At 40.1% G+C, this 25,356-nt stretch overlaps 1 protein-coding gene across 2 annotated transcripts in view; it reads left to right on the top strand.

Annotated features, from left to right (window-relative positions):
• Positions 1 to 1,676: 1,676 nt before the first annotated feature.
• The window catches only part of bub3 (BUB3 mitotic checkpoint protein), a 38,388-nt gene continuing 14,708 nt past the window's right edge, over positions 1,677 to 25,356 (top strand). Inside the window, exons 1-5 of one of the 2 annotated variants that reach the window (XM_078223377.1) lie at positions 1,677 to 1,879; positions 7,840 to 8,034; positions 10,952 to 11,021; positions 12,923 to 13,074; positions 22,824 to 22,982. In XM_078223377.1, coding sequence (XP_078079503.1) covers positions 7,840 to 8,034; positions 10,952 to 11,021; positions 12,923 to 13,074; positions 22,824 to 22,982 — 576 coding nt within the window. In that variant the 5' untranslated portion in view covers positions 1,677 to 1,879. The remainder of the gene's footprint in view (positions 1,880 to 7,839; positions 8,035 to 10,951; positions 11,022 to 12,922; positions 13,075 to 22,823; positions 22,983 to 25,356) is intronic. The other variant, XM_078223378.1, reaches the window with a different exon arrangement.

Below are 25,356 nucleotides of genomic sequence, written 5' to 3' on the forward strand. Positions count from 1 at the left end.
TGAACGTAGAAATATGTGTCATCTTTCAGCATTACCAGACTGCGATAATAGTTACTGCCTAAATTAAATGTAACATCGTTTAATCAACAGTTTAGAAGAATTAAGTGCAAGGCAGGTGTTTGTTCTGACGTGAACATTTGTATCGCGAAATCTTTTATCAAAATTTGGGGGAGTAACATATTTTCTTCACAAATTCTGACATTTATTATGAAATAACGCATTTATGTTGTATTTCTACTCCACTAAACATTAATTAATGTAACAACAGAAAGGCACCTGATATTTGAAAGGAACATATGGATTTTTAATGTTACTACTATAAATATGCAGTGTAAACCTCCACCCACATGTTGCACAACTATGCAATTCAAGACAATAAGGCCGAACTTGCTTTGATTTGCATTTGAAGTTCTTGGTCGAATTTTAGAGAGTAATTCGAACTTTACTTATGGTCTCCGAAAATATTGGGTAATAATGCATGCACCTGCTCTGACAGGAAAAATCAGTTAAAAGCGGTAATACATGAAAGCTATTACTTTTATTAAATACATTATGTCTAAAAACAGTAACATTTACTCAATGTAATACGCGGTAGAAGGTAGTTTATGATATCATTTTCCGTTATATAACGTTAGTCAAATATAACGTATTTTCTACTTGCATTTATGCGAATTGCAATTGGGGCCCGCAATAAAATCAAGATCTACTTTGACACAATTTATTAAGATATCTTTATATAACACTTTTTTCGCATTTAAACAAGTATGATCAAACAGAACTGATACCATCCTGAAAAGTGGGAGTTGTAGATAATACTGCGAAATTACGGAATGGGTACTTTGGAACAAGAAAAGCATCATTTCGAACTGAGAACAATTTGAAAGTCTCCAGTTGCATTTATTCCTTGGAACATTTTGGAGAAAAACACATATTTTAACAAAAATAACAAAGTCCTGCAGGTACGTTGGTTTCTTCAATAAAATAACGATCACAAATTAAATTACAAAAAAAGTAGACTAAATCAAATGTTAGTAGCAGTACAAACGTATGTATCTATTTATGAATAGCGTCAATAGTATTAGCAACAGTTTGAATATGCACGGTATTGAATGTCCGGATAGCACCAGATAACAACCCACTAAGGTAACATTCATCCATTATGCATACGCGTTATATTTTAATTACTTTAACAGTATTGATACCCTCAGTATAGCCTCCTCCATGCATACACGTTTCTGTTGACTGCATTGCACTGTCATTAAAACTATACGAATTACTTCCTCCGTGGGATGAAAATCAAAACCATAGTGGCTCACTTTCAAGTAGCGGTTCACGATATTTTAACATTTATGTTATTATATGACTGCAAATGTTATGCTTTCGAAGTATTTGAACTGTGTAGCCATCCAAAGTTGCAGAGCGTGACAAAGTTGCATTCTTGCCCTACAGGGCAAACCTGCAGTATAAATTGTTAATTCGTCTCCAAATTAGCAGGACTTTTCTTTTGTGTGTGCTTTTTTAAAAAAAAATACACTCGTGTTGTTTTACAATCATTCTCCCGCGATTTGCAGTTTTAAATGCGGGTTCTCGCGCCTTCAAGTTGAAGTTGGGCTGTTGAAGCTTGAGGGAATGAAGCTGGGCGGGTGGGTGTCACGTGAGCTGTCCCAGCCAGCCCCGGGGGGGTGGGGGAGCGGTGACGTCACATCCTCAACCCAAACGGGCGCTTGAGCGGCCCGAGTTCAAACTGACCAATCAGGATTAAGGATTGTGAAGGGTGCCGGCGCGAGCGGAGCAGCTTCTGGAACAATCGGAGCGGAATCAGAGTGCGGTTTGAATTCAGTTACTAGTTCAAAACAGAGAGGAAACCGCGGAGGAGGAGGTAGGTAATGGAGGGCTCTGCGCACTTCACTTAGTGCGGCGCCATCGCTGGCACCACCGGCATTATGTCTCTCTCAGGCAGCCCGTTGTGCCTGAGCTTGGCGGCCGGGACGATGCAGTGAAACGGTCCGGCCAGTCGACCCCCCCCCCCCCCCCCCCCAGCCCGCTGCGGGTAGGCCGCAGGCCTGAGCCGGCGCATGCGGCTCAGTTTTCAGTGCGAGTCCGCCCCCGGGCTCCCCGGCTTTACGGGGCGAGCATGCGGCGGGGTTTTTTTTTACGGCGATTCCACCTCCCATGTTAACGCTTCCGCCAAATAAATGGAGGATGTGCGGTGGGGGTTTGGGATTGGGTTCGAAATTCAGCGCCAACATGCAAATCAGTTTGACACGGCGGCCATTTTAATTGTCAGGCGCTGCTCCAATTCAGCCTCCAAACCGTGATACTTTCCTTCAAGGAGCAATCCCTTTCAACAGTACAATGTGAAACTATTGAAGTTGCTATATCAATCAGCTTTTATTACCCGTCATGTGGTTAATACGAACATTTACAGCCTGGCAATTCCACAAATCTAATAAAGGGGAAGCGTACAACTTAGTGCATTAATATTTCTCGTTTTCCACTGGCACCATTTTGTTTATGGGCAGACAGCATCTCTGCTTGTTTCCCAAACAGACTGGAACACTGATGCCTAACATCCCTGGCCTATTTGACCTGGAGCCAGGTAGGCCCAGATAACAAAGCAAATAGAGCCGAGAACTTCCATTAGTATAATGTAGAAACGTTTCGTAATTTGGTTGACAAAGATGTAGGGGCCGAACATGGACATCAAGTTAAAGAGATGACCAAAATTAGTAAAAGAAGTGGGTTTTAAAGGTGGAGAAGGAGCTGAAGAGGTAGCTGCCAATGGAGAGGAGTCATGATGCGGAGATGCTGGCGTTGGACTGGGGTAAATACAGTAACCTGGTTTTAAAACTCAAAGTCCAACAGGTTTATTTGGTAGCAAATGCCATTAGCTTTCGGAGCGCTGCTCCTTCATCAGATGGAGGGATCTTGGGTTCTCAAACAGGGTATACAGAGACACAAAATCAAGTTACAGAATACTGATTAGAATGTGAATCTTTACAGCTAATCAGGTCTTAAAGATACAGACAATGTGAGTGGAGGGAGTATTAGGCACAGGTTAAAGAAATGTGTATTGTCTCCAGACAGGACAGCCAGTGAGATTCTGCAAGTCCAGGAGGCAAGTTGTGGGGGTTACTGATAGTGTGACATGAACCCAAGATCCCGGTTTAGGCCGCCCTCGTGTGTGGAACTTGGCTATCAGTTTCTGCTCAGCGACTCTGCGCTGTCGTGAAGGCCGCCTTGGAGAACGCTTACCTGAAGATCAGAGGCTGAATGGCTGTGACCGCTGAAGTGCTCCCCCACAGGAAGAGAACAGTCTTGCCTGGTGATTGTCGAGTGGTGTTCATTCATCCGTTGTCGTAGCGTCTGCATGGTTTCCCCAATGTACCATACCATGTACCAAAATCTGATCTTCAGGTAAGCGTTCTCCAAGGCGGCCTTCACGACACACGACAGCGCAGAGTCGCTGAGCAGAAACTGATAGCCAAGTTCCGCACACATGAGGACGGCCTAAACCGGGATCTTGGGTTCATGTCATACTATCGGTAACCCCCACAGTTTGCCTACTGGACTTGCAGAATCTCACTGGCTGTCCTGTCTGGAGACAATACACACTTCTTTAACCTGTGCCTAATGCTCCCTCCACTCATATTGTCTGTATCTTTAAGACCTGATCAGCTGTAAAGATTCGCATTCTAATCAGTATTCTGTAACTTGACTTTGTGTCTCTGTATGCCCTGTTTGAGAGCAGATATCCACTCCATCTGACGAAGGAGCAGCGCTCCGAAAGCTAATGGCTTTTGCTGCCAAATAAACCTGTTGGACTTTAACCTGGTGTTGTTAAAACTCTTACAATGGAGAGGAGCGCAAGATTTGATCCTGGTGACACATTACCCAAATAAGGGGCCGAAGTCATGGGTGAATTTAAAGCAGTTTATTAATTAACAACAGTTTAGCTATGATACATATAGATAGAAAAGACAAGTGGCCTGAATTTGTTGGTAGTCTCTGATCAGATGAATGAATAGGGGAAAGTAAAGGGATGTTGACCTCTGTGGCTGGTGGTGACATCTCTTCTGAGCAAACCAAAGTGTTCTGCAGCCCCCCTCCGGTTTCCTTCTCCACAGAAGACTGTAGACTCCCTTCCTAGCACCTTTTTTATGTACCTTATTTCTAAAAGCTGTTGGAAATCCCATGTCAATCATTTGTTCCTGTTTACCCAATCACTGAGGGATGGATACTTGGAAAACCGCTTCTCTGCCTGAAATAATCTTGTGGCATGATTTACCACTTGCTAGGACATATTTAAGCTTTGCTTGGTTTGGTTTGTGTTTGGGTCACAAAATCTGATCTCATCAGATTTACATAAGAACTGGAACAGAAGTAAGCAATTCAGGCCCTCGTGCTTGCTTTGCCATTCGGTATGATTGTGGCTGATCTCATCTCCACCTTTCTGTCTGCTCCCCAAAACCCTTTATCCTTCTAATTAAAAACCTCTCATCTCAAATTTGTTTAGTGTGTTTGCATCCACTGCACTTGAATAGAGAATTCCACAGATTCACGACCCTTTGAGTGAAGTAATTTCTCCTCTTTTCTGTTTTAAACCTGCCAATCCTTAGCCTTGTGGCCTCTCATTCTAGAATGCCCAACAAGGAGAAACGTCTGCTCTACATCTACCCTGTCAATCCCCTTTAGCATCTTGTATATTTCAATTAGATCTCCCCTCATTCTTCTAAGCTCCAGCGAGTATAAACCTACATCTCAATATCTCTTCATAGGACAGGTCCTTTATCCCTGGAATCAATCTAGTGAACCTTTGCTGAACTGTCTTTAATGCATTTACATTCTTCCTCAAGCAAGGAGACCAGTGTGCAGATGTATCACCAACGCCCTATGCAGTTGCAAAAGCATCTCCCTACTTTTATACTCTGTTCCCTTAACAATGAATGTCAAAACTCCATTTGCCTTCCTCATTACCTGCTGCATCTGCACATTAACTTTCTATGATTTGTGCATGAGAACTCCCAAATCTGTCTGCATTGAAGCACTTTGAAGTTTCTCTCCATTTAGGTAGTACGTTGCCTTTTTGTTCCTCCGGCCAAAATGAATAACCTCACACTTATCCATATTAAATTCCATCTGCCAAGTTTTGACCCACTCACCTAACCTATCCATATCCATTTGTAAATTTCTTATTTTCTCATTGCAACTTGCTTTTCCATCTATTTTGGTGGTGTCAGTGATTTGACTACAGTACCTTCTATCCCTGCATCCAAATCATTAATATAGATTGTAAATAGCTGGGGCCTGAGGACCGAACCATATGGCACACCACTAGTTACAGCTTGCCAACCAAACAAAGACCCAATTACCCCCACTCTGCTTTTTGTTGATTAGCCCATCCTCTTTCCAAACTAATATATTACCCCCAATCCTATGGGATCTTATTTTGTGTATTGGTCTTTTGTGCGACACCTTATCAAATGCCTTCTGGATATCCAGATACACTACATTTTAGGAATGTTTGTTCTAGAATCATGTTCTTTCCAGATTTAACAGGCCTACACTAATCTATGTTTGTCAACCTGACTCTCTGCAATAGGATATTTAAAAAAGATTTTAAGGTTGTTGAAAGCCAATCCTTACAGGAGGGAGAACACTAGAATTAGGTGCAGGAGAAATGCACAGGATACTGCAATGGAATGCTTTGGAGGGTTACAGAGATGGAGAAGGTTAGAGATACAGAGGGAATTAAGCCATGGATGGATTAGAAGAGAGGGACGAGGGTGAGGGCGGCACGGTGATTAGCACTGCTGCCTCAAAGCATCAGGCCCCCGGGTTCAATTCCTGGTTTGGGTCACTGTCTGTGCAGAGTTTTCATGTTCTCACTGTGTCTGCAGGAAATCTGAAGGCAATAAATAGATTTTATTTATTAGTGTCACAAGTCTGCTTACATTAACACTGCAGTGAAGTTACTGTGAAAATCCCCTAGTTGCCACATTCCGTCGCCTGTTCAAGTACACTGGGAGAATTTTGTATGGCTAATGCACCTAACCAGCACATCTTTTGGACTGTGGGAGGAAACCAGAGAACCCGAAGAAAACCCACGCAGACACAGGGAGAACGTTCAGACTCCACACAGTGACCCAAGCTGGAATCGAACCTCGGTCCCTGGCGCTGTGAGGTAGCAGTGCTAACCACTGTGCCACCATGCTGCCCTATATGATAGGTTATGGGATTTAGATGGCTCATTGTTGTATAGGGTATTGTGTTATTACACATGCCCGAACCTGCTTCAGGTCCTACTTGAATATTAAGTAGAGGCGCTATTGTAAATGACAAGCTCAAGAATGTAGCTGTGGTTATTGGTAGGGGATCTTAGTGGGGAGTGTTTTGATGCCACTAACACCCCAGCAATGGGAGTAGTAGCTTTCCAGTGAACAATTAAAATAAATTTGTCTGAATCCAGACAGGGAAAGATCTGTAATAGGGTGGAGAGCAGGAGTAGTTAAATGATGAAAGAGGGATAAAAAAGAAACAAAAGATGAATTCAGAACAGGTATAAATGATAACAATAGAGAGGCAGAGAAACATGGAAATTCTGCCATTGTGGAGAGACCTGCCTAGCTGAGAAAAGGCAGGTAGATCTCAGAAGTGTACACCATCCCCCTGCAATGTACAAATGGGAGGTCCCAACCCAACGCACTTACCCATTCCAAGAGCTCTAATGCTGTCATAGAAATCTTAATATTAGAGCCTGAATATGGCAAACTGCCTCGTAGAAAAATGAGATGATGTTTCTCAAGTTTGCATTGAACTTCATTGGAACAGCTTAGGAGTATGGACGACTGAATGAGATGGAGAATTATATGACAGGCAAATGGAAGCTCAGTCATGTTTGATTTTATTTAACTTATAGTTCTCAAAACCAATTTGTACATTTATTCAGAAAAATACCTTTAATGTTTCTGGAGCTATATGCAGTTACTACTATTTGGTACCTACATGTTGATTATGAACTGCTTCTACTATCAGTCATGTTACCAAGTTAAATATTGTGGGTGGGTGTCAAAGCACAGTGCTGAGAAATCCAGTTATTTTAGAGGAGATTTTTAAAATTAAAATTGCATAACTTTAAGAACAAAATGAGTTGCAATTATTCACTTCTACATGTTTGAAGAAACTGTCTTAATTTGTCTGAATAGCGTGTTACAGGCAGAATTGATTAAGTATTTACAGCGCTGAAATAGTCCAACAGATCCATACTGGTGTTGATGCTCCATACAAGCCAATTGATATTGCTGTGCCATGTGCAATTCTGAGGTCTACGGTTAAAGATATTTGACGAAGAGTATACTACTAAGTGTAACTACATAGAACAAGTATGAGCGCTACCCCTGCAGTTTTGCATTTTCCCAACATATTGGTAATTTGACCTTTCATTGAAATTGACCTTTAAGCATGATTCAGTTTTTATTTTCACTTGTGCTCTGGCAGTTGACTGGTTGTATGTGAGGGAACCATTTCAGTAGTTCATATTAGATTTTATTATTTTTGGAAGAAAGAGGACTCGGAGTCATGCTTAAGGGAAAGGTACAGTAGTCATTGTGGTTAATACTCTAATCCAAGAGAGCACAAAGCTCTGTGCTTGGTTGGTCTAATTGCACACCTTTTCCTTGTTTTCATCTAAAGTACTGAGTAATATTCAAATTAGACCAGTAGGAATCGTTATTAGTGGTGGTAACAAATCAATTCTCTCTCCTAGTTCTCTGATCTCTGTTTCAAGTTTGTCAATGATTAGTACAGATCTTGCTGAAGTATTATATTACTTATTTTCAGATGACAGGTTCAAATGAATTCAAACTAAACCAGTGCCCTGAAGATGGGATCTCTGCCATTAAGTTCAGTCCAAACACCTCTCAGTTCCTGTTGGTGTCATCCTGGGACTGTACCGTTCGTTTATATGACATCACATCAAATAACATGCGACTCAAGTACCAGCATTCAGCAGCTGTCCTGGATTGTGCTTTTCATGTAAGAAGCAATTTTATTTTGCCACTGAATTATAGTTACCGGAACTGGAAAACATTTCACCTAGTAGCTATGTGGATATTTGTTTTGAGTAGCTGAATAATATTGCCATTTTGACTTCACTCTCAAACATCACCCAAAATAAGCATTAGCCTTAGCCATACCTGTTTGTATATCATGCCTCACAAAGCAATAGTTGCCTATAGATTTGAAATACTTTGTTCGTTTATATACATGAAACTAAAATCTGCTCATATCTGAATAATCCTATTATAATTCCGCTGCTTTCTAATTTATTCTTGTTTTTCTCATCCCTTCTGTTTTCTGCTTTGTGTGTTTTCCCTTCTGCCACATTAATTTAATTTTTCCTCCAGAGTATTGGTTACTCTTCCAGTGTAAACACATTGGTCCCAGCTTTCGTCGCTCTGGCAGTGTCCTAGGAACCTAATTCCTTTCTTTCCCCAATTTCTCTTGCCAAAATTTTGAATTGTTTATCTTATTTTTCCTGTTATTAGGAGTAACCAAGATTTATTACCCTTGAGATATTACTCTTTAATGTATGTCATCAAAGAATTGAGCACAAAAGTCTGGCTGATACTCCAGTGCAGTACTGAGGGAATATGCTGCCTTATTAAATAAAAATTATTTTCTCCAAAAGATGTTAAAGGTAACTTACATCATAAGATAAGAGTAGAATTAGGCCATTTGGCCCATTGAGTCCACTCCGCCATTGGATTATGGCTGATATGCTCCTCATTCCCATTTTCCTGCCTTCTCCCCATAACCTTTCAACCCATTACCAATTAAAAATCTGTCTAACTCCTCAAATTTACTCACTGTCCCAGCATCCACTGTCAGAGTATCACCCTTTTTGGGTGATACTTTAACTGGAGACTCTGCACTATCAGATGGGCATAAAATGTCCCATGACATGGTGTTCCTTTCAATGTTTATCCCTCGATCCGTACTAAAAGCGTTTAATCTGGTCATTATTGCACTGCTGGTTTTGGGAACAATAGTGACTGCACTATTTTTTTAAAAGTTACTTTATTGGTTCAAAAATGCTTTGGGTTCTGAGGTAATTTATATAAATTTTTTAGTTATACGTTTCTTCTCCAGGGCCTTCGTTTTATTTCTTTTGTGTAATGGGTTCCAATAGTAATCAAAACTTACCATATCAAATCTTTTGCATTCCATTCTATTTTTCTTGACTCTTGAACCTGGATGACAATGTACCATTCATAGAACATTATAGTGCAGTACAGGCCCTTCGGCCCTCGATGTTGCGCTGACCAGTGAAACCAATCTAAAGCCCATCTAACCTACACTATTCCAATATTCATGACTCTTGGTTGCAGCTACAAAACATGTGTTTGCTCCCCTAACAGAAATTTGCACAATTTCCAATGCATGTATGTATTTTATAATAGATTGTAAAATATTATAAAATATATCTGAGGTCTGATTTATGCTCTTGATATAAATACTAATGTCTTGGTATAAATGGGGACTTGAATTGTACTGTCTTGCATTCTGCTAATATTTGAGCGCTTGGATGTATTGCCTGATCATAGTACATAATGTCAGCTATTATCTTGTTCATCATACAGCCATCAAGCTCATTCGTTTTAATTCAGTGCATATTTATGGTGTGTAACTTAACCGCTGTGCAAAACAGTTATATTTATCAATATTGAATCCGATTTGCTGTTTATTTTCCATTTGAAAAGATAATCTAAGTCCTACTGCAACTCTTTTACTGTATCGTCTGTTTCTATTAACAAAATGGGGAGAACATTAAATTGACAACATGTTGGTTTTGGAGGCCTTATGGATTATGCAAGTAGTTTTTATGAGGTACAATACAAAAAATGTCTATTGGGGAGAATATAACAAATAAGAGTCTATTATGCTACTTCAATAAGATCATGGTCAATCATCTATCTCAACTCTACCTTCCCACTCTGTCCCTTCATTTCCTTACCACCCAAAAATCTATCAACCTCTGTCTTGAATGTATTTGGAATCACGAGCTTTCGGAGCGCTGTTCCTTCCTCAGGTGAGTGGAGAGTTGGGTTCACAAAAAAGACGTACATAGACAGATACGCAAATGCAAGATAATGGTTGGAATGTTGTGAGACATCTCACTGTGCCCACCCCAGTCCAACGCCGGTATCTCCACATCTTGAATGTACTTAACTGAGCTTCCACCAGTCTCTAGAGAATTCCAAAAATTCACAGCTGTTTGAGTAAACAATTACTCCTTTTCCCCTTATTCTAAGACCTTATGCCCTGGATCTCAGCATTTACCTTGGCATGGAATAGGTTAGTTGAAGCTGCTGTATGCAATAGTATATCACAGGTTTGCACTTAATTTTATTTTTCCTTCACCCCATTATTTCTCTGTTGGCTGGGCTGCAAAGTCTATTTTAGAACATTAATTTCCATAAGAAATTAACTGAATCTCCGGGCTGCAGTAGTGCATCTCCAGCTTATTTCAGTGTGACCCTAAAATGTGCCTTGTTGCAGATCATATAGCTTTTATTAATATGTGGAGCAAACAGTGAAACACCATCACTTGACACATGATTTCAAGAATCTGAGAATCCTATGTTTTTCTTGGTCAATTATTTTGCAGTTATTAATTATTTTAATGAGTTATGAATGAGCTATCCAAAGTTTACATTTTGAAAGATGAAGTGCAGATTTTCCGTGTATTTTTTTATGGAATGTGATAGCTGATAGCTATTCCATCATGTTATATTGTTTTGATGAGGATTATTTCTTTTGAGGCATACTTGAGGAGAAGCACAGATGTTGCTACTTCATTGTAAATATTGGTACTTTGATAAAACAAATATTGGTCCAAAGTAAGCTGTGTATTAACAGTGTTTAATTGTCCACTTGTCCCTATTAATAGGACCCGACTCATTCATGGAGTGGCGGACTGGACCTTTCACTGAAAATGCGTGATTTAAACACAGACCAGGGTGAGAAATGCTTATGTTAAACATGCTGTGTAAGGAGTTTAATGATGTTCTTATATTTTTATATAAGCTAAATTATGCTCCCAAGTTTGTGAAGATACCTTTAGCTCATGGAAATTATTTCATTGCATTGGTTGTTTGAGCTTTGAATGTTTGTGATCTACCAATCTGACAGAGTATATTAAACTTAACAAAACTGAAAGCCCATCTCCTGTTGTTTCTTTTTAACATAGCCTAATGTTATGTTCTAATTTCTATTTGACTTAAGCAGTCTGTGCTGATGTTTATCTTATGTGTGAGCAATAGTCCTAATCTGTGATGTCTATTCTTTTCCTGTATTCCTTTGTTCCTCTTTCCTGCAACCAATGTTGACATTGTCGCAGCTTTAATAACAAACTGTATACTGCACAGTCTCACAACCTCTATATAAAATGTTCTCTTTGTCCTCAACATCTTGCATTTACTCATCCATGTCCCATTGTTGTAGACTTCTTAATCTTGATCTGGCTCTTTCATAATTTTAAACCCCTTTGCCATTCCCTCTTGTCTTTGATTTAGAATTTGATTGGTAACCTCTGCTTCCAGCTGCATTTTAGAAGTGCAACTCGTTCATTTAGGAATCTTTGAGCTTGTAATGGAAGATTTTTGTATTGAAAGATTCAGGAAAACCTATGATGATACACAAATATACCTAACTTCACTGATTTTAAAACTATCTTCAAAATTGAGATTAAAGCCCTAAATTTTAATCTAATGGGAAAGTTTCCTGAATGTCTTCTATGTTGATTGAATTACTACATCGGGGTGATAAAGTGGGAAACCTTTTCAGGTTATGGTGAAGGAACAGTAAATTAAAGGGTGAACCAATCACATCTGACTCTTGAGGCGCAAGCTCTGGTGTATGTTGAAGACAGGTTGCATTACAATCACTTGGGTGTGGTGGGGTGTCTTATGACTTCATTCTGGTCTGAGGGTTGTACCTTGGAGGAAGATAGTCCTAGAATGACTCTTGGATTGGTTTCTAACTACTGCCCCTGGTTTACACTGCATGCACTCCCATTATTGATACTGAAGTGGCTTAGGGACAGTAAAGTTCATTGTTTTGAATAAATTCAGTAATTAAAGATCACATCAGGTTATTTTCTAATTTAAATAAAAATGGAGGAGTACTTAAAGCAAAAAGTGCTAACCAGAAACGTTCCAATTTGCAACTTCAAAGCCCAAGTGATTTCATTATATTTACTCCCCCAATTCTTACTTGCTCTTTTGGTCCATTTAATGTAAGCTTTGAGTCATGGGGATGGTTTTTGTTAGTTCAGTTGAATGGCTACATAAATTATGAATGAGCATATCCGTATCCAGCAACTTTGAAAGATGAAAGTTTAGACCTTTCTGGCCTTCGAGACTCCATGATATGCATCTATGTGGCCTGAGCTGGAAAGCATAGGCACCATACCTTTGACTTGCCCACTCTTTGAAAGGGTGTATCCCAAGGGCATTGCAGCTGGCAGTTGTACTACAATAAAGAAATCACACTTTGCTCCTATAGGGAATAAACTGGTGGTGGCACAGTGGTTAGCACTGCTGCCTCATAGTGCCAGGGACTCTGGTTCGATTCCCGGCTTGAGTCACTGTCTTTGTGGAGTCTGCATGTTCTCCCCATGTCTGCATGAGTTTATTCCCACAGTCTAAAAGACGTGCTGGTTTGGTGCATTGGCCATGCTAAATTCTCCCTCGATGTATCCGAACAGGTGCCGGAGTGTGGAGACTCGGGGATTTTCACAGTAACTTTATTGCAGTGTTAATGTAAGCTTACTTGTGACACTAATAAAACAATAACAAAATAAACTGCCAGTTTTTCCTTGATGTAAGGCACAATTCAGTTAATTTGATCTTTTTTATAGAATCTATTGTGGGTTCGCACGATGCTTCAATTCGTTGTGTTGAATACTGTCCGGAAGTGAATGTAATGGTTACGGGAAGTTGGGATCAAACAGTCAAGCTATGGGATCCTAGAACACCTTGCAATGCTGGAACGTTTGCACAGCCAGAAAGGGTATGCATTCATATTGTTTATGAATTAATGCTCAAAAATTGACTAATAAATGGACAGTTACAGTATATTTTTGTAAAAGCTATTAGCATTATTCACAATGTTAGCTATTTAAAAGGCCTATCTTTCTAAGTATAAGGTAGATTGGATAATTACCAACTATTATATGTCACTCATGATCATTGGGCTTGTAATCCCTTGAATAGGGAAGATGAAGGGTGATGTAATTGAGATGTTTTCAGTTGATTAAATGATGGCAGAAAGATGGAAATCATGAATCTCTTTCCTCCCCAGAAAATTGTTGAGGCTTCCAAAATCAAGATTGATAATATTCATAAGGCAAGGGTATGAGGGTTATGAAAGCAAGGTAGGTAGATGCTGTAACATAGTCATAGAGTTTTGCAGCACACAAAGACGCCCTTTGGCCCCTTGTGTCTGCGCCAGCCATCAAGCACCTATCTAGTCTAAACACTTTTTCCAGCACTTGGTACATAGCCTTGTACACTATGGTGTTTTAAGTACGCATCTAAATGCTTAAATGTTGTAAAGGTTCCCGCCTCTATGGCATTGAGATAGAGGTTCAGCCTTGATCATATTGAATGGCGGAGTAGGCTCAAAGGGCTGAATGGTCAACTCCTGCACCCAAATCCTATGTTCAGCATCCCAAAGCAATACCTTGAATTAAATCCGACTACACAACTTTATTTGTTCTGGGAACCGCTTTTTCATTTATGCAGCAACTCTAATGAAATGAGGTCCCAAAAGTGCTTCTTGAAATGGGGTCAGACATTCAGCAAGAATGTGACATGAGGAACAAATTGTGGGAGGTGACTGAAGGATGAGAAAAGACAAATTTGTGGAAGAGAGATGCAGCTAGTTGGAGGGATTGTTGCGAAAGATGGGGTTGACCACATTGCTGCAGAACGCCCTATTCGGTTGCACGTGCTGTATCACCTGCCTCATGGAAAGTTTGTGCAGAAAAATGCCTTTGAACACACGCCCATCAGTTAGTGGCCCCCACATTAGCATCCTCAAGGCTCTACATGAATAGGAGAAAGCATATCCTGGTCAGATGGTTCCCTCAGCACTCTCAAAATCATTTGGCAGAATGCTTCAACAGCAGAACTTTCAAACGAGCACACAAAAGTGGCTTGGCTGGTGGTGGGGAGGACCCTTTCTGTCAGATTCTTCCTGCACACTTAGGGTCTCACTACTGTATTGGATTTTATTAAGATTCATCCCAAACAGCTCTAAAGGCTGTTCCTAGGGGTATACACAGATGCACGTAAGCTGCTGTTGGAGGATGATCAACTTAGTGAAAGAAGCTCTTTGCTCAATCCAAAACTTGATGTGTAGCGTAAATAGCTGTCAGGGACCTAGTCTTGTAGGTTGGCACATTCCAGGATCACATGCTGAGGGACACACTGAAGGTGGAGACAACCAAAGCTTCAATGGGGAAAGGCCACTCTTGCATACTATACCAAGTGACTTGGAAACCTTGTAAAAACCTTCAGGCTGTATGCATTAGAGAATGTTTTGAAGTGAAATGTACTTTTGCCATTATATGTTATATTTTCAGTATAGTGAAGCTCCTCAAAATATTGACAATTTGTCCTGTATTCCACTTTGTCAAATTTTAACTGTTTCCTACTGTACGTTTACGCATTTTATGAATGAAATGCTTCTAGAATGCAGAGATAAGAAATCTGAAGGCTCTTGTCAGTGAGGGTACAGTGTACCTTGTGCTGAAGGGCAGCAGGGCCAAGAGGAAGAATGCATTTATGGCAATAATACAACATGATTGTAGAGAACTGGACAATCTTGCAACTTTGGAGGGATTTATATACGAGATTGTGAATTGCAAAATACAGTTCTTCTGGGATTTAGAATATCCTTGCATTTAACATCAGCCGTGCTGTGAAACATTCCAGCCCAAGCAACTTTCTGGTGAATTTCCTGTGCAGCCACATCCTTCCAATAGTGTGGTGACCAGAGTTGCACATACTACTCCAGCTATGGCTTAATAAGTGTATTATACAGGTCCATCATAACCTCCCTGCTCTTATATTCTATGTCTCAACTAACAGTGGCAAGTATCCCATGTGCTACCGTCCCACCATTCATTGTATATTCCCTTGGCTCGTTGGCAGCAATTTTCAGCGGTAATTTGATTTGCCACTATTCTGTCCATCTGATCAGCCCATCTATATCGTCCTGTAATCTGAGGCTTTCTTCCCCACTGTTTATCACGGCACCAGCTTTCATGTCATCTGCAAACTTACTGATTATGCCTTCTACTTGCACGTCTAGATCATTAATGTACACTGCAAACAGCAAGCTGTCCAACACCAATCCCGGTGATGCATCACTGGACACAGACTGCCAGTCACAAAAACAACCGTTGACCATCACCCTCTGCCTCCTGCCACTATGCCAATTTTGGATCCAAATTTCCCTGTATCTCATGGGCTCTTATCATCTTGATCAGTCTCCCATATGGGACCTTGTCAAAAGCTTTGCTGCAGTTGATGTAGACTACATCAACTGCACTGCCCTCATCTACACACCTAGTCATCTCCTCGAAAAATGTAATCAAATTTGTTAGACATGATCTCCCCCTGACAAAGCCATGCTGACTCTCTTTGATTACTCCTTGCCTCTCCAAGCAGAGATTAATTCTGTCCCTCCAAATGTTTTCAAATAATTTCTCTACCCCGAACACAATACAAAGTAGGCACAAGAGGAGACCATTCAACCTCTTGAACCTGCTGTACCATATGATAAGATCATGGCTGATCTGTTTATGGCCTCAGCTCTACCTTCCTGTCTACCTCCTATAACCCTTGTCTACAAAGCAAATCAATCTATTTGAATGGTGGAACTGGCTAGAGAGGCAAAATTGTCCAAATCTTGTTCCGATGTAAAGTGATGTTGGCATTCTGTTTTGCTATGTTGAAAACCCATAAGTCTATATCAGACAAAGAACACTGGAGTATAATTAAATGTACCTGTATATATGTTTAGACAGTTATATTTTTCCAGAGTTATTTACCGAATTCTAGTAAGAAAATTCTGTCTACTTGGGCTAGATAATTTTGTGAACAAGGGAAAAATGCTGGCAATTTGAAATAAAGACAGAAAAACTGGAAATACATAGCAACGTGGTCAGCATCTTTAAGTTGATGTTGGTGCAAGACCCTGAATGCTAAAGAAAGGTATTGTGCTAAAATATTAAAGTATACTTGCTTTTGATAGCCATTTTAATGAATTGTTGAAAATCTTTGTTGCTTTGTGGGGCAAGGAGAAGCTCAACTTCAGCCCACTGTCATTTTTAAGTAGATTGTGTACTTCCAGGCAGCTGAGCATGTGTCGCTAAATTATATTCCACATCTGGGTAGAATTTTTTTTAATGGAGTTTGATATTGTGAAAAATATGAAGATGTTATCAGTGGAGCAAAAACATAGATTTGCACTTTCATGGTCTTTGATTTTGACCAAGTAATTTTAACATTTGATTTGCCAAGTTGTAGTATATAGGTGAGGTTCAAATCTTGTAGATATAAGGCTTATATGGTAATATAGGTATATCTTGGGTAGTTAAAGTCTCACCGTTAAGCACCCTATTATTACTGTATTATCTACTGCATTATCTACTAAGTGGCCGTGAAGCCACCCCATTACTCTTAGCCTAATTTTTAGTAAGGTCTTAGTTTAAAGAAAATAGGTTGTGGTGAATGCGAGTATGATTTATAGCATGTTAGCTTCCAAGAGCTAGTGATGAATCTGTGACAGAATGGAGTGGAACAGACAGGCATTGTCGATGGAGCTGTTTATTGGTTCACTGGGGTTCATTATGGCATCAGGTTTTTTATCTGAGTGAGTAATACTTCTCCTGATGAATGTGTGCACAAGAGTAGACTGGCAGAATCTGCATGACCCATCAGCTCTGCTGTTTGATTTATGAGTGCTTAGGAGTTAAGAAGATCACAACTTGCAGTGCAGAAAGTACCTGACAACCAGTATTTCTAAAGGACAGCATTTGACCACGGAAAAATAATGTTATATTTGTGGGATGCTGTTAAGAATTTCCATTATGATTCATTAATTTTTTAAATAATAAAAATTCAAGTTTGTTAATGATGTTTCAACTTCTACTTTAGCCCCATGCATATGTTTCAATCTTTATTTTGCTGTTTTTAAAAGTGATGTGCTGGTTAGTGCTTTTCATTTCCTGGCAGGCTGTCTGAGAATTCTTGAATGTGATTTGCTGTTTGCATAGTTTGATAAAATCACTGCAGATCAGCACTGGGGATCCCCATTAAACAACATTGCAATCTGCAAGGTCTCTGAGGCTTTCTTTGAAGTCTGCAAGCAGCGCCTTTTCTTGCTGCTGACCACAAAATCTGGGTCTTTGTCTTCAGCAATGCTTCCATCCAATATCTCAACTTGTCAAATAACTATTTTGACATTTTTCTGTAAATTGGTACAACAGAATTTCATTTTTGGCAGTTAACAAATGTTTCATTCCAAAAGGCATTCAGTACTTTATTTGTTCATGGGATGTGGGCATTGCTGGCTAGGCCATCCCTAATTTTCCTTGAGTAGGTAGTGGTGAGCTGACACCTTGAACTGCTGTGGTCCCGTGTGGTGTAGGTGCACACAATGCTCTTAGGAAGGGAGTTCTGGGATTTTGATTCAGCAATTTATGAAAGAATGGTGATGTAATTCTAAGTCAGGATGGTGTGCAGCTTGGAGGGAACTTGCAGATGGTGGGGTTCCCAACTTAAAATGGTTGATCTGCACTTTTTTGTTTCATTGTGTGCCAGTGGGTTCAGCACTTTTGTGTGTAGTTTTCTTTGAACGTTCTCCCTCTTTATGAATCTGATTACTTTTTTTGACACAGTGCGGTTAATGCTGCAGAGAATACAAAAGCCAGTGCAGCTTAGACTTCCATAGGAATGTTGAATCTTGTTTCTGGGGGCCTTCACCTTTTTAAATTGTTTTTGTAAGGTTTTTTTTTTCATTTTTGTCTGTCTGTCTGTCTCTCCACAGTAATGAATGATTATATGATATTAGTTCTTAATAAAGAGCTTAATTTAAATGTGCACAATGGTGCCCTTTACTTCATAATACTTTACTCTCCATGGCTTTGAGAATAATACGCTTCTCAATTAAATGGTAATTTTTCACGCAATGTTGACGGGTTGTTTTATGAATCATCTTAATGCATTTAGTTAGGGTTGGTGTAAAACACCCCGATCGAGGTAATTAGTGTGTTATGTACAGTCATATGGACCACCTGCATATGGACATATAGGATATGTCAATTGACTCTTAAATTCTGAACAGTTCAGTCCTATTTGCATGCTATTTATTATTCTCTAGCATATCCACATTTTGTGGGTGTGAAATTTTAGAAGTGGCTCTTTATAATGTTTTTGCCTCAAAGTTGGACTAATTTTAAACAAATCAGGATTTGTTGATCTCAGCAACTTGCTCAAAAGTTTTATCTGCAGCCACAAATAAAGCTTGCCTCATTCCTGAATGTCACAAGTTGCTGCTACTGTACTGTGTGAACTGATTAGGATTTATCCACTGATATGATTTCATAAAAACTGATCTTTTCCAAATTCCAGGCTTCACAATTCGAACAGAAGCAAGCAATGAATAAGTATTGAGGACAAGTTGAAAGCAGTTGACTGGGTTTTAGCATTGCATTGCCATGGCTGAATGATTACAGGTTACCCATCATAGATAATTAATAGGGATAGATACGCTCTTGGTACTTGATAAATAACTGGAAAGAGGAAGAACTGAAGGTAGATAAAGGAGCTGATATCCTCGAGTTTGTCTGCTTGTTGAGAATGAGAATCACTTTGGCTAAATGTGCTCACGATTGTTTCACTGTACTGTTTTCTTGGATGCCAAGACATGCCTGAGTTTGAATGAACGACTGTTCAGAGGGAACCTCCTCAACAATTGACCATAATAAATTTCAGATTTAATTTATTGAAAATTATGACTGTTGGAGCAATCTTCTACATTCAGTAGTGGATAATCTTGATTGGGTCAATTGCATTGTGCACTGAATTTTTTTTTTGCAGTCAGTTCCTTCTCATAGATGCCATTCACATTGCAGGCTAGCTAACATTTTTGAAAATGGTTAGTTTTAAAAGAAAATGTTGAAGCTATTTGGTCTTTTATTGGGAGATTATCTCTTGCTGTCCTGTTTTGGCAGGCTATTTAGGAATATAATGAGAACAAGTGCAGATCTTTTCGAGCCTGCTCCAGCATTCCATATGAATGTGGCTGATCGATCTCAACTCCATCTTCCTGCACCATTCCCTTAATATTCAAAGATCTATCAATCTCTGCCTTAAATATACTTGATGCCCAAGCATCCACAGCCTACTGAGGTAGTGAATTCCAGATAGACTTTCATTGGTTTCCAGATGGGAGTTTCAATTACTTCTGCAGTAGTTTAAAACATCCATCCTTCAAATTTCTTTGAATACGTAATCTAAAACTTTCTATCTGACATTTGATTTGGCATTCTGACATTGGTACTTGAAAATCATCTGAAGTTCTTAGCAAAACCTGCTTTCCAGCTACTTTTGGGCAAAGTAATTGTTTCACAATTTGTCCACTTCCAAGTCAGGATGCAGGGCAGTTTTGCTGGAGACGGTCTGTATGGGGTCCACCCTGCTGTGATCTTAACCCTCTTTTTTTTTTCCTATGTTGGTGCTTTTTGTATCCCGGCACGGTGGGATTTTTGCCTCCAAGTTGGATTCTGGTAGTGGCAGCTTCATGGGACATCTGAAGCGGGCAACGCCAAAAGGAGGAGTGGGAGCTGTTCAAGGAGAAGTCTGAAAAGTCTCATTATGACCTGAGTAAATCCTTAATATTGGGTCTCAAGATGCAGAGGAGCTTATTACAGGGTTCTGTCTCTCCATTGTTTTGGGGACTAGTTTGATGCCAGTGCCCTAGGGACTGCCGTCAGCTTTGTACTTTTGATCCTTGGGGTTGACGACAGTGATGGTGGGAAATGTGTTTATCATCAAATTTCTTGGGCAACTTTCCGACAATGAGTCAGAGAAAGATATCTTCGTTTCAATGGATGGGTTGGAGATAGAGCCACAAGCTGCTCTATGCCATTCCCATTGATTTTTCGTCTGTTATTTTGGTTGATTTTCATCTTTCAAGTAAAGAGGAATTTCAGAAATCTTGAGGTTTGTTTACTATGATGATACTGTTCTATTGATGTATTTTATATTTCTGTAGAATGTTTTAATTAGTTTTTTTCTACAGTGAGTCAGTATGTCTGGAAGGAATGCAACTCAGATCCTGAAAAAGCAGGATAATTACTCATTTAACAGAAGCTTATAAATAGAGAGGATCTCTGGCTCACCTTCCATTACTTTTTGATTAAAGTAATGGAAGGTGAGTTTGAGTATACCAGGTCGTGTGGTAATGGTTATTGGGAGGAACTACTTTGTAGCAAGGGAACAGTTTCTGTTTCATTTTAGAGATAGTTGCTAACTGAAGCTGTTTAAAGACACAAGTCTGTTCTCTCTCCACAAAATCTTACAGGAAGCTCCAAGGCTGTTAACCCAAGTATGCCTGGGTTTACTAACTGTATTCAAAGTGATATTTAAGTCTGGGGAAAGACTGTTGCTTACTTGGAACTGAAATAGTGCTAAGTTTAAAAATTAGAGTTCTTTTCATGTTCAAAGATTGTTCAATTATTAACAGTTACGCCTTTTCATTTTGTTTGAGCTATATTTAAACTGCATTACGAATAAAGCTTGTTTAGGTAAAAGATCCCTAATTTGTCAGTAGAATCACTCCTGGAGTGACTCATCCTACCCTCACATATATGTCAAAATAAAAAAAATTGTTGGGGTATAGTCTGACTTCAAAATATACCTTGGGGTTCTGATCCGGGATCCTAACATTACTAATGTTCAAAGGCATGAGGTAAACTAGTGGCCAACTATGAGTAGCTGTATGGATGGCTTAATTCAGTTCCTTGTTCAGCTGAGTTTTGTTGCTTCAAAATTTAAATGAAACAGTAACATAAGACATTGAGTAAAAGATGATTTGTGTCACATCTTCACAGAATCACTGCATTGCAGAAGGAGGCCATTTGGCCCATTATGTCTGCACTGGCTGTCCAAATGAGCATTATGGCTTAGTGCAGCACCCCTACATATTGTTTTCATTCAAGTAATCGTCTAATACCCACTTGAATGCCTCAATTGAACCTGCCTCCACCACACTACCAGGCAGTGCATTCCAGATCCGAGCCACTTGTGTGAAAAGGTTTTTCCCCACATCATATTTGCTTCTTTTGCAAATCCCCTTAGATCTGTACCCTCTTGTTCTTGATCCTTTTATGAGGGGGATCAGTTTCTCTCTAGCTACTCTGTCCACTTATCTATATTGTCGTGCTTTGGATGGAAATTCTATTTGAATCCTTTCAGTCTGACTTCTGTCCTCAAATTGATCCTTCCCTTGGTAAAGTTACCTCTGATTGTTCCTTGATTGCAACCAAGGTGAACTAATCATTTAGGGTACAGAAGGTGGCTGTTGATCCCATCAGGTCCATTATTTACTTATTCCTTGTGCTCTGAAACCTCTGCCGACACACTTCTGTGAATCTGTGTTCTCATTATTTCCATCCTTTTTGCAGCATAACTAGCACAATTCCTGTTATGGTTCTCGTCCTGCATCCACAGGAATGTGCTTGAGGTTTCCATGCTCACCCTACTCTTATTTCTAGGTTGCATGCTGTCTTTGTTAACATCATGATGTGGAGATGCCGGCGTTGGACTGGGGTGAACATAGTAAGAGTTTTGTTAAAACTCTTACTTTGTTAACATCCACAAGCTTGGAACTCTGCGTTCTACTGCTGTGTTCAATCAACTGAATGTCCAGCCTGTGTTTGATTCTGAGCTGAATTTCACATCTTGTATTCTATTTATTTCTACGTCATGACTGTCTTTGGATGAGATATTAAACCACTGTCCGTTCTCTCAGGTGGATGTAAAAGATTCCATGTCCCAATCACCCAGGCATGGTGGCCTTGCCAATATTTATCCATCAATCAATGTCACAGAAACAGATTATCCAGCAATTATTGCTACTGTTACATTAATTTGTGCACAGCATACTTCCACATTGTTGTTTCTGCATTGCAATAGTGACGGCACGTCAAGCATACTTGGCCGTAAAGCACTTTGGGCATCGGGTGGTCATGAAAGATGTTGCAAGTCTATCTGCAAGGAGCCCGTGAGAGTCCCTTTGAGTTTCACTTCGGTTCAAAGGCATATCCTAAACGTAACAGGGATGAATGACTATGACGAATATTGTCTTAAAATAACAGTTTTATTGAATGATAAAACAATTATAATTGATAATATATATAAAAAGTAAAAAGAAAGATCACTTTATTGAAAGGAGAGAGCACTTTGTATATATCGAAAGAAAAGACAGACAGATGTTTGTTTAATCACAAACAATAATCCCAAATTGGTCTGTTTCATGACAGCTCCCCCAAATCGGTGTACACATTATCAAGTTGCTGAGTAACCCCAATAGGTGGGTTCTGCGGTCAGTCAGTCCATTCCTGGCCTTTCTTCCTGTCGTCCATGGTGACTATTGCACTCAGGCTGCAAGATAGGTATTTGCATGCCTGCTCTTGCATGTATAAAATTTTGAGTGAATGTTTGTTTCTTTTTTTCTTTTATAAGGTGTATACTCTTTCTGTGTCTGGGGATCGTCTAATTGTGGGAACTGCTAGCCGTCGTGTGTTGGTGTGGGACTTGCGAAACATGGGATATGTACAGCAAAGGAGAGAGTCTAGCCTGAAGTATCAGACACGCTGCATTAGAGCATTTCCAAATAAACAGGTATTTAATCATGTTTGGCGATATTTGTACTAATTTCTGCATTGCATTTAATTTGTTTAATTATATTTCAGTGGTTAATTATACACCACTTATTGTACAATGTATAGTGAAAAACATATTTGTGTCTTGGAAAAAGGGTTGGAAATAATTCATTTTAATTCATTGGATTATTGCATCCAATTGGATAAACCAGTCTAACTGCCCATAATTTTTTTTTCCTGAGAAGCATAAAGACTAGCCCAAAATAAATTTTGTGAAGGAAATCAAGGAAGCTTCAAGAAACTTGTTGATTGCACATTGCCATCTGAGCTAACTGATTACTTGCCATCTAACAGGTACATAAATATGCACCTGTCAGGCAGGGAGGAAGCAGACGTGTGAGGGAACCGTGGTTTACCAAGGAGGTGGAATCTCTTGTGAAGAGGAAGAAGGAGACTTATGTTAAGATGAGACGTGAAGGCTCAGTTAGGGCGCTTGAGAGTTACAAGTTAGCCAGGAAGGACCTAAAGAAAGAGTTAAGAAGAGCCAGGAGGGGACATGAGAAGTCTTTGGCAGGTAGGATCAAGGAAAACCCTAAAGCTTTCTATAGGTATGTCAGGAGTAAAAGAATGACTAGGGTAAGATTAGGGCCAGTCAAGGACAGGAGTGGGAAGTTGTGCGTGGAGTCTGAAGAGATAGGAGAGGCACTAAATGAATATTTTTCGTTGGTATTCACACTGGAGAGGGACAGTGTTGTTGAGGGGAGTACTGAGATGCAGGCTGTTGGACTGGATGGTATTGATGTTCATAAGGAGGAGGTGTTAGCAATTCTGGAAAGGGTAAAAATAGATAAGTCCCCTGGGCCGGATGGGATTTATCCTAGGATTCTCTGGGAGGCTAGAGAGGAGATTGCAGAGCCTTTGACTTTGATCTTTGTGTCGTCATTGTCTATAGGAACAGTGCCAGAAGACTGGAGGATAGCAAATGTTGTCCCCTTGTTCAAGAAGGGGAGTAGGGACAACCCTGGTAATTATAGACCGGTGAGCCTTACTTCTGTTGTGGGCAAAGTATTGGAAAGGATTATAAGAGATAGGATTTATAATCACCTAGAAAGGAATAATTTGATTAGGCATAGTCAGCACGGTTTTGTGAAGGGTAGGTCGTGCCTCACAAACCTTATTGAGTTCTTTGAGAAGGTGACCAAAGAGGTGGATGAGGGTAAAGCGGTTGATGTGGTGTATATGGATTTCAGCAAAGCGTTTGATAAGGTTCCCCATGGTAAGCTTTTACAGAAAATACGGACACATGGGATTGAGCGTGATTTAGTGGTTTGGATCAGGAATTGGCTATCTGTAAGAAAACAAAGGGTGGTGGTTGATGGGAAATATTCATCCTGGGGTTCAGTTACTAGTGGTGTACCGCAAGGATCTGTTTTGGGGCCACTGCTGTTTGTCATTTTTATTAATGACTTGGATGAGGGCGTGGAAGGATGGATTAGTAAATTTGCGGATGACACTAAAGTCGGTGGAGTTGTAGACAGTGCGGAGGGAAGTGGCAGGTTACAGAGGGACATGGATGAGCTGCAGAGCTGGGCTGAGAGGTGGCAAATGGAGTTTAATGCGGAAAAGTATGAGGTGATTCACTTTGGAAGAAGTAACAGGAATACAGAGTACTGGGCTAATGGTAAGATACTTGGTAATGTGGATGAACAGAGGGATCTGGGTGTCCATGTGCATAGATCCCTGAAAGTTGGCACCCAGGTTGATAGGGTTGTTAAGGCGTACGATGTGTTAGCTTTTATTGGTAGAAGGATTGAGTTTCGGAGCCAGGAGGTCATGCTGCAACTGTACAAAACTCTGGTGCGGCCGCATTTGGAGTATTGCGTACAGTTCTGGTCGCCGTATTATAGGAAAGATGTGGAAGTGTTGGAAAGGGTGCAGAGGAGATTTACCAGGATGTTGCCTGGTATGGTGGGAAAATCGTATGAGGAAAGGCTGAAGGGCTTGAGGTTGTTTTCGTTAGAAGAAGGTTAAGAGGTGACTTAATAGAGGCATACAAGATGATCAGAGGATTAGATAGGGTGGATAGTGAGAGCCTTTTTCCTCGGATGGTGTTGGCTAGCACGAGGGGACATAGCTTTAAATTGAGGGGTGAGAGATATAGGACAGATGTTAGAGGTAGGTTCTTCACTCAGAGAGTAGTAAGGGCGTGGAATGCCCTGCCTGCAGCAGTGGTGGACTCGTCAACGTTGAGAGCGTTCAAGTGGTTATTGGATAAACATATGGATGATATTGGAATAGTGTAGATTAGAGGGGCTTTAGATTGGTTTCACAGGTCGGCGCAACATCGAGGGCCGAAGGGCCTGTACTGCGCTGTAATGTTCTATGTTCTAACT

This window comes from Mustelus asterias, chromosome 11, assembly GCF_964213995.1.
Source record: "Mustelus asterias chromosome 11, sMusAst1.hap1.1, whole genome shotgun sequence".
Taxonomy (NCBI): domain Eukaryota; kingdom Metazoa; phylum Chordata; class Chondrichthyes; order Carcharhiniformes; family Triakidae; genus Mustelus; species Mustelus asterias.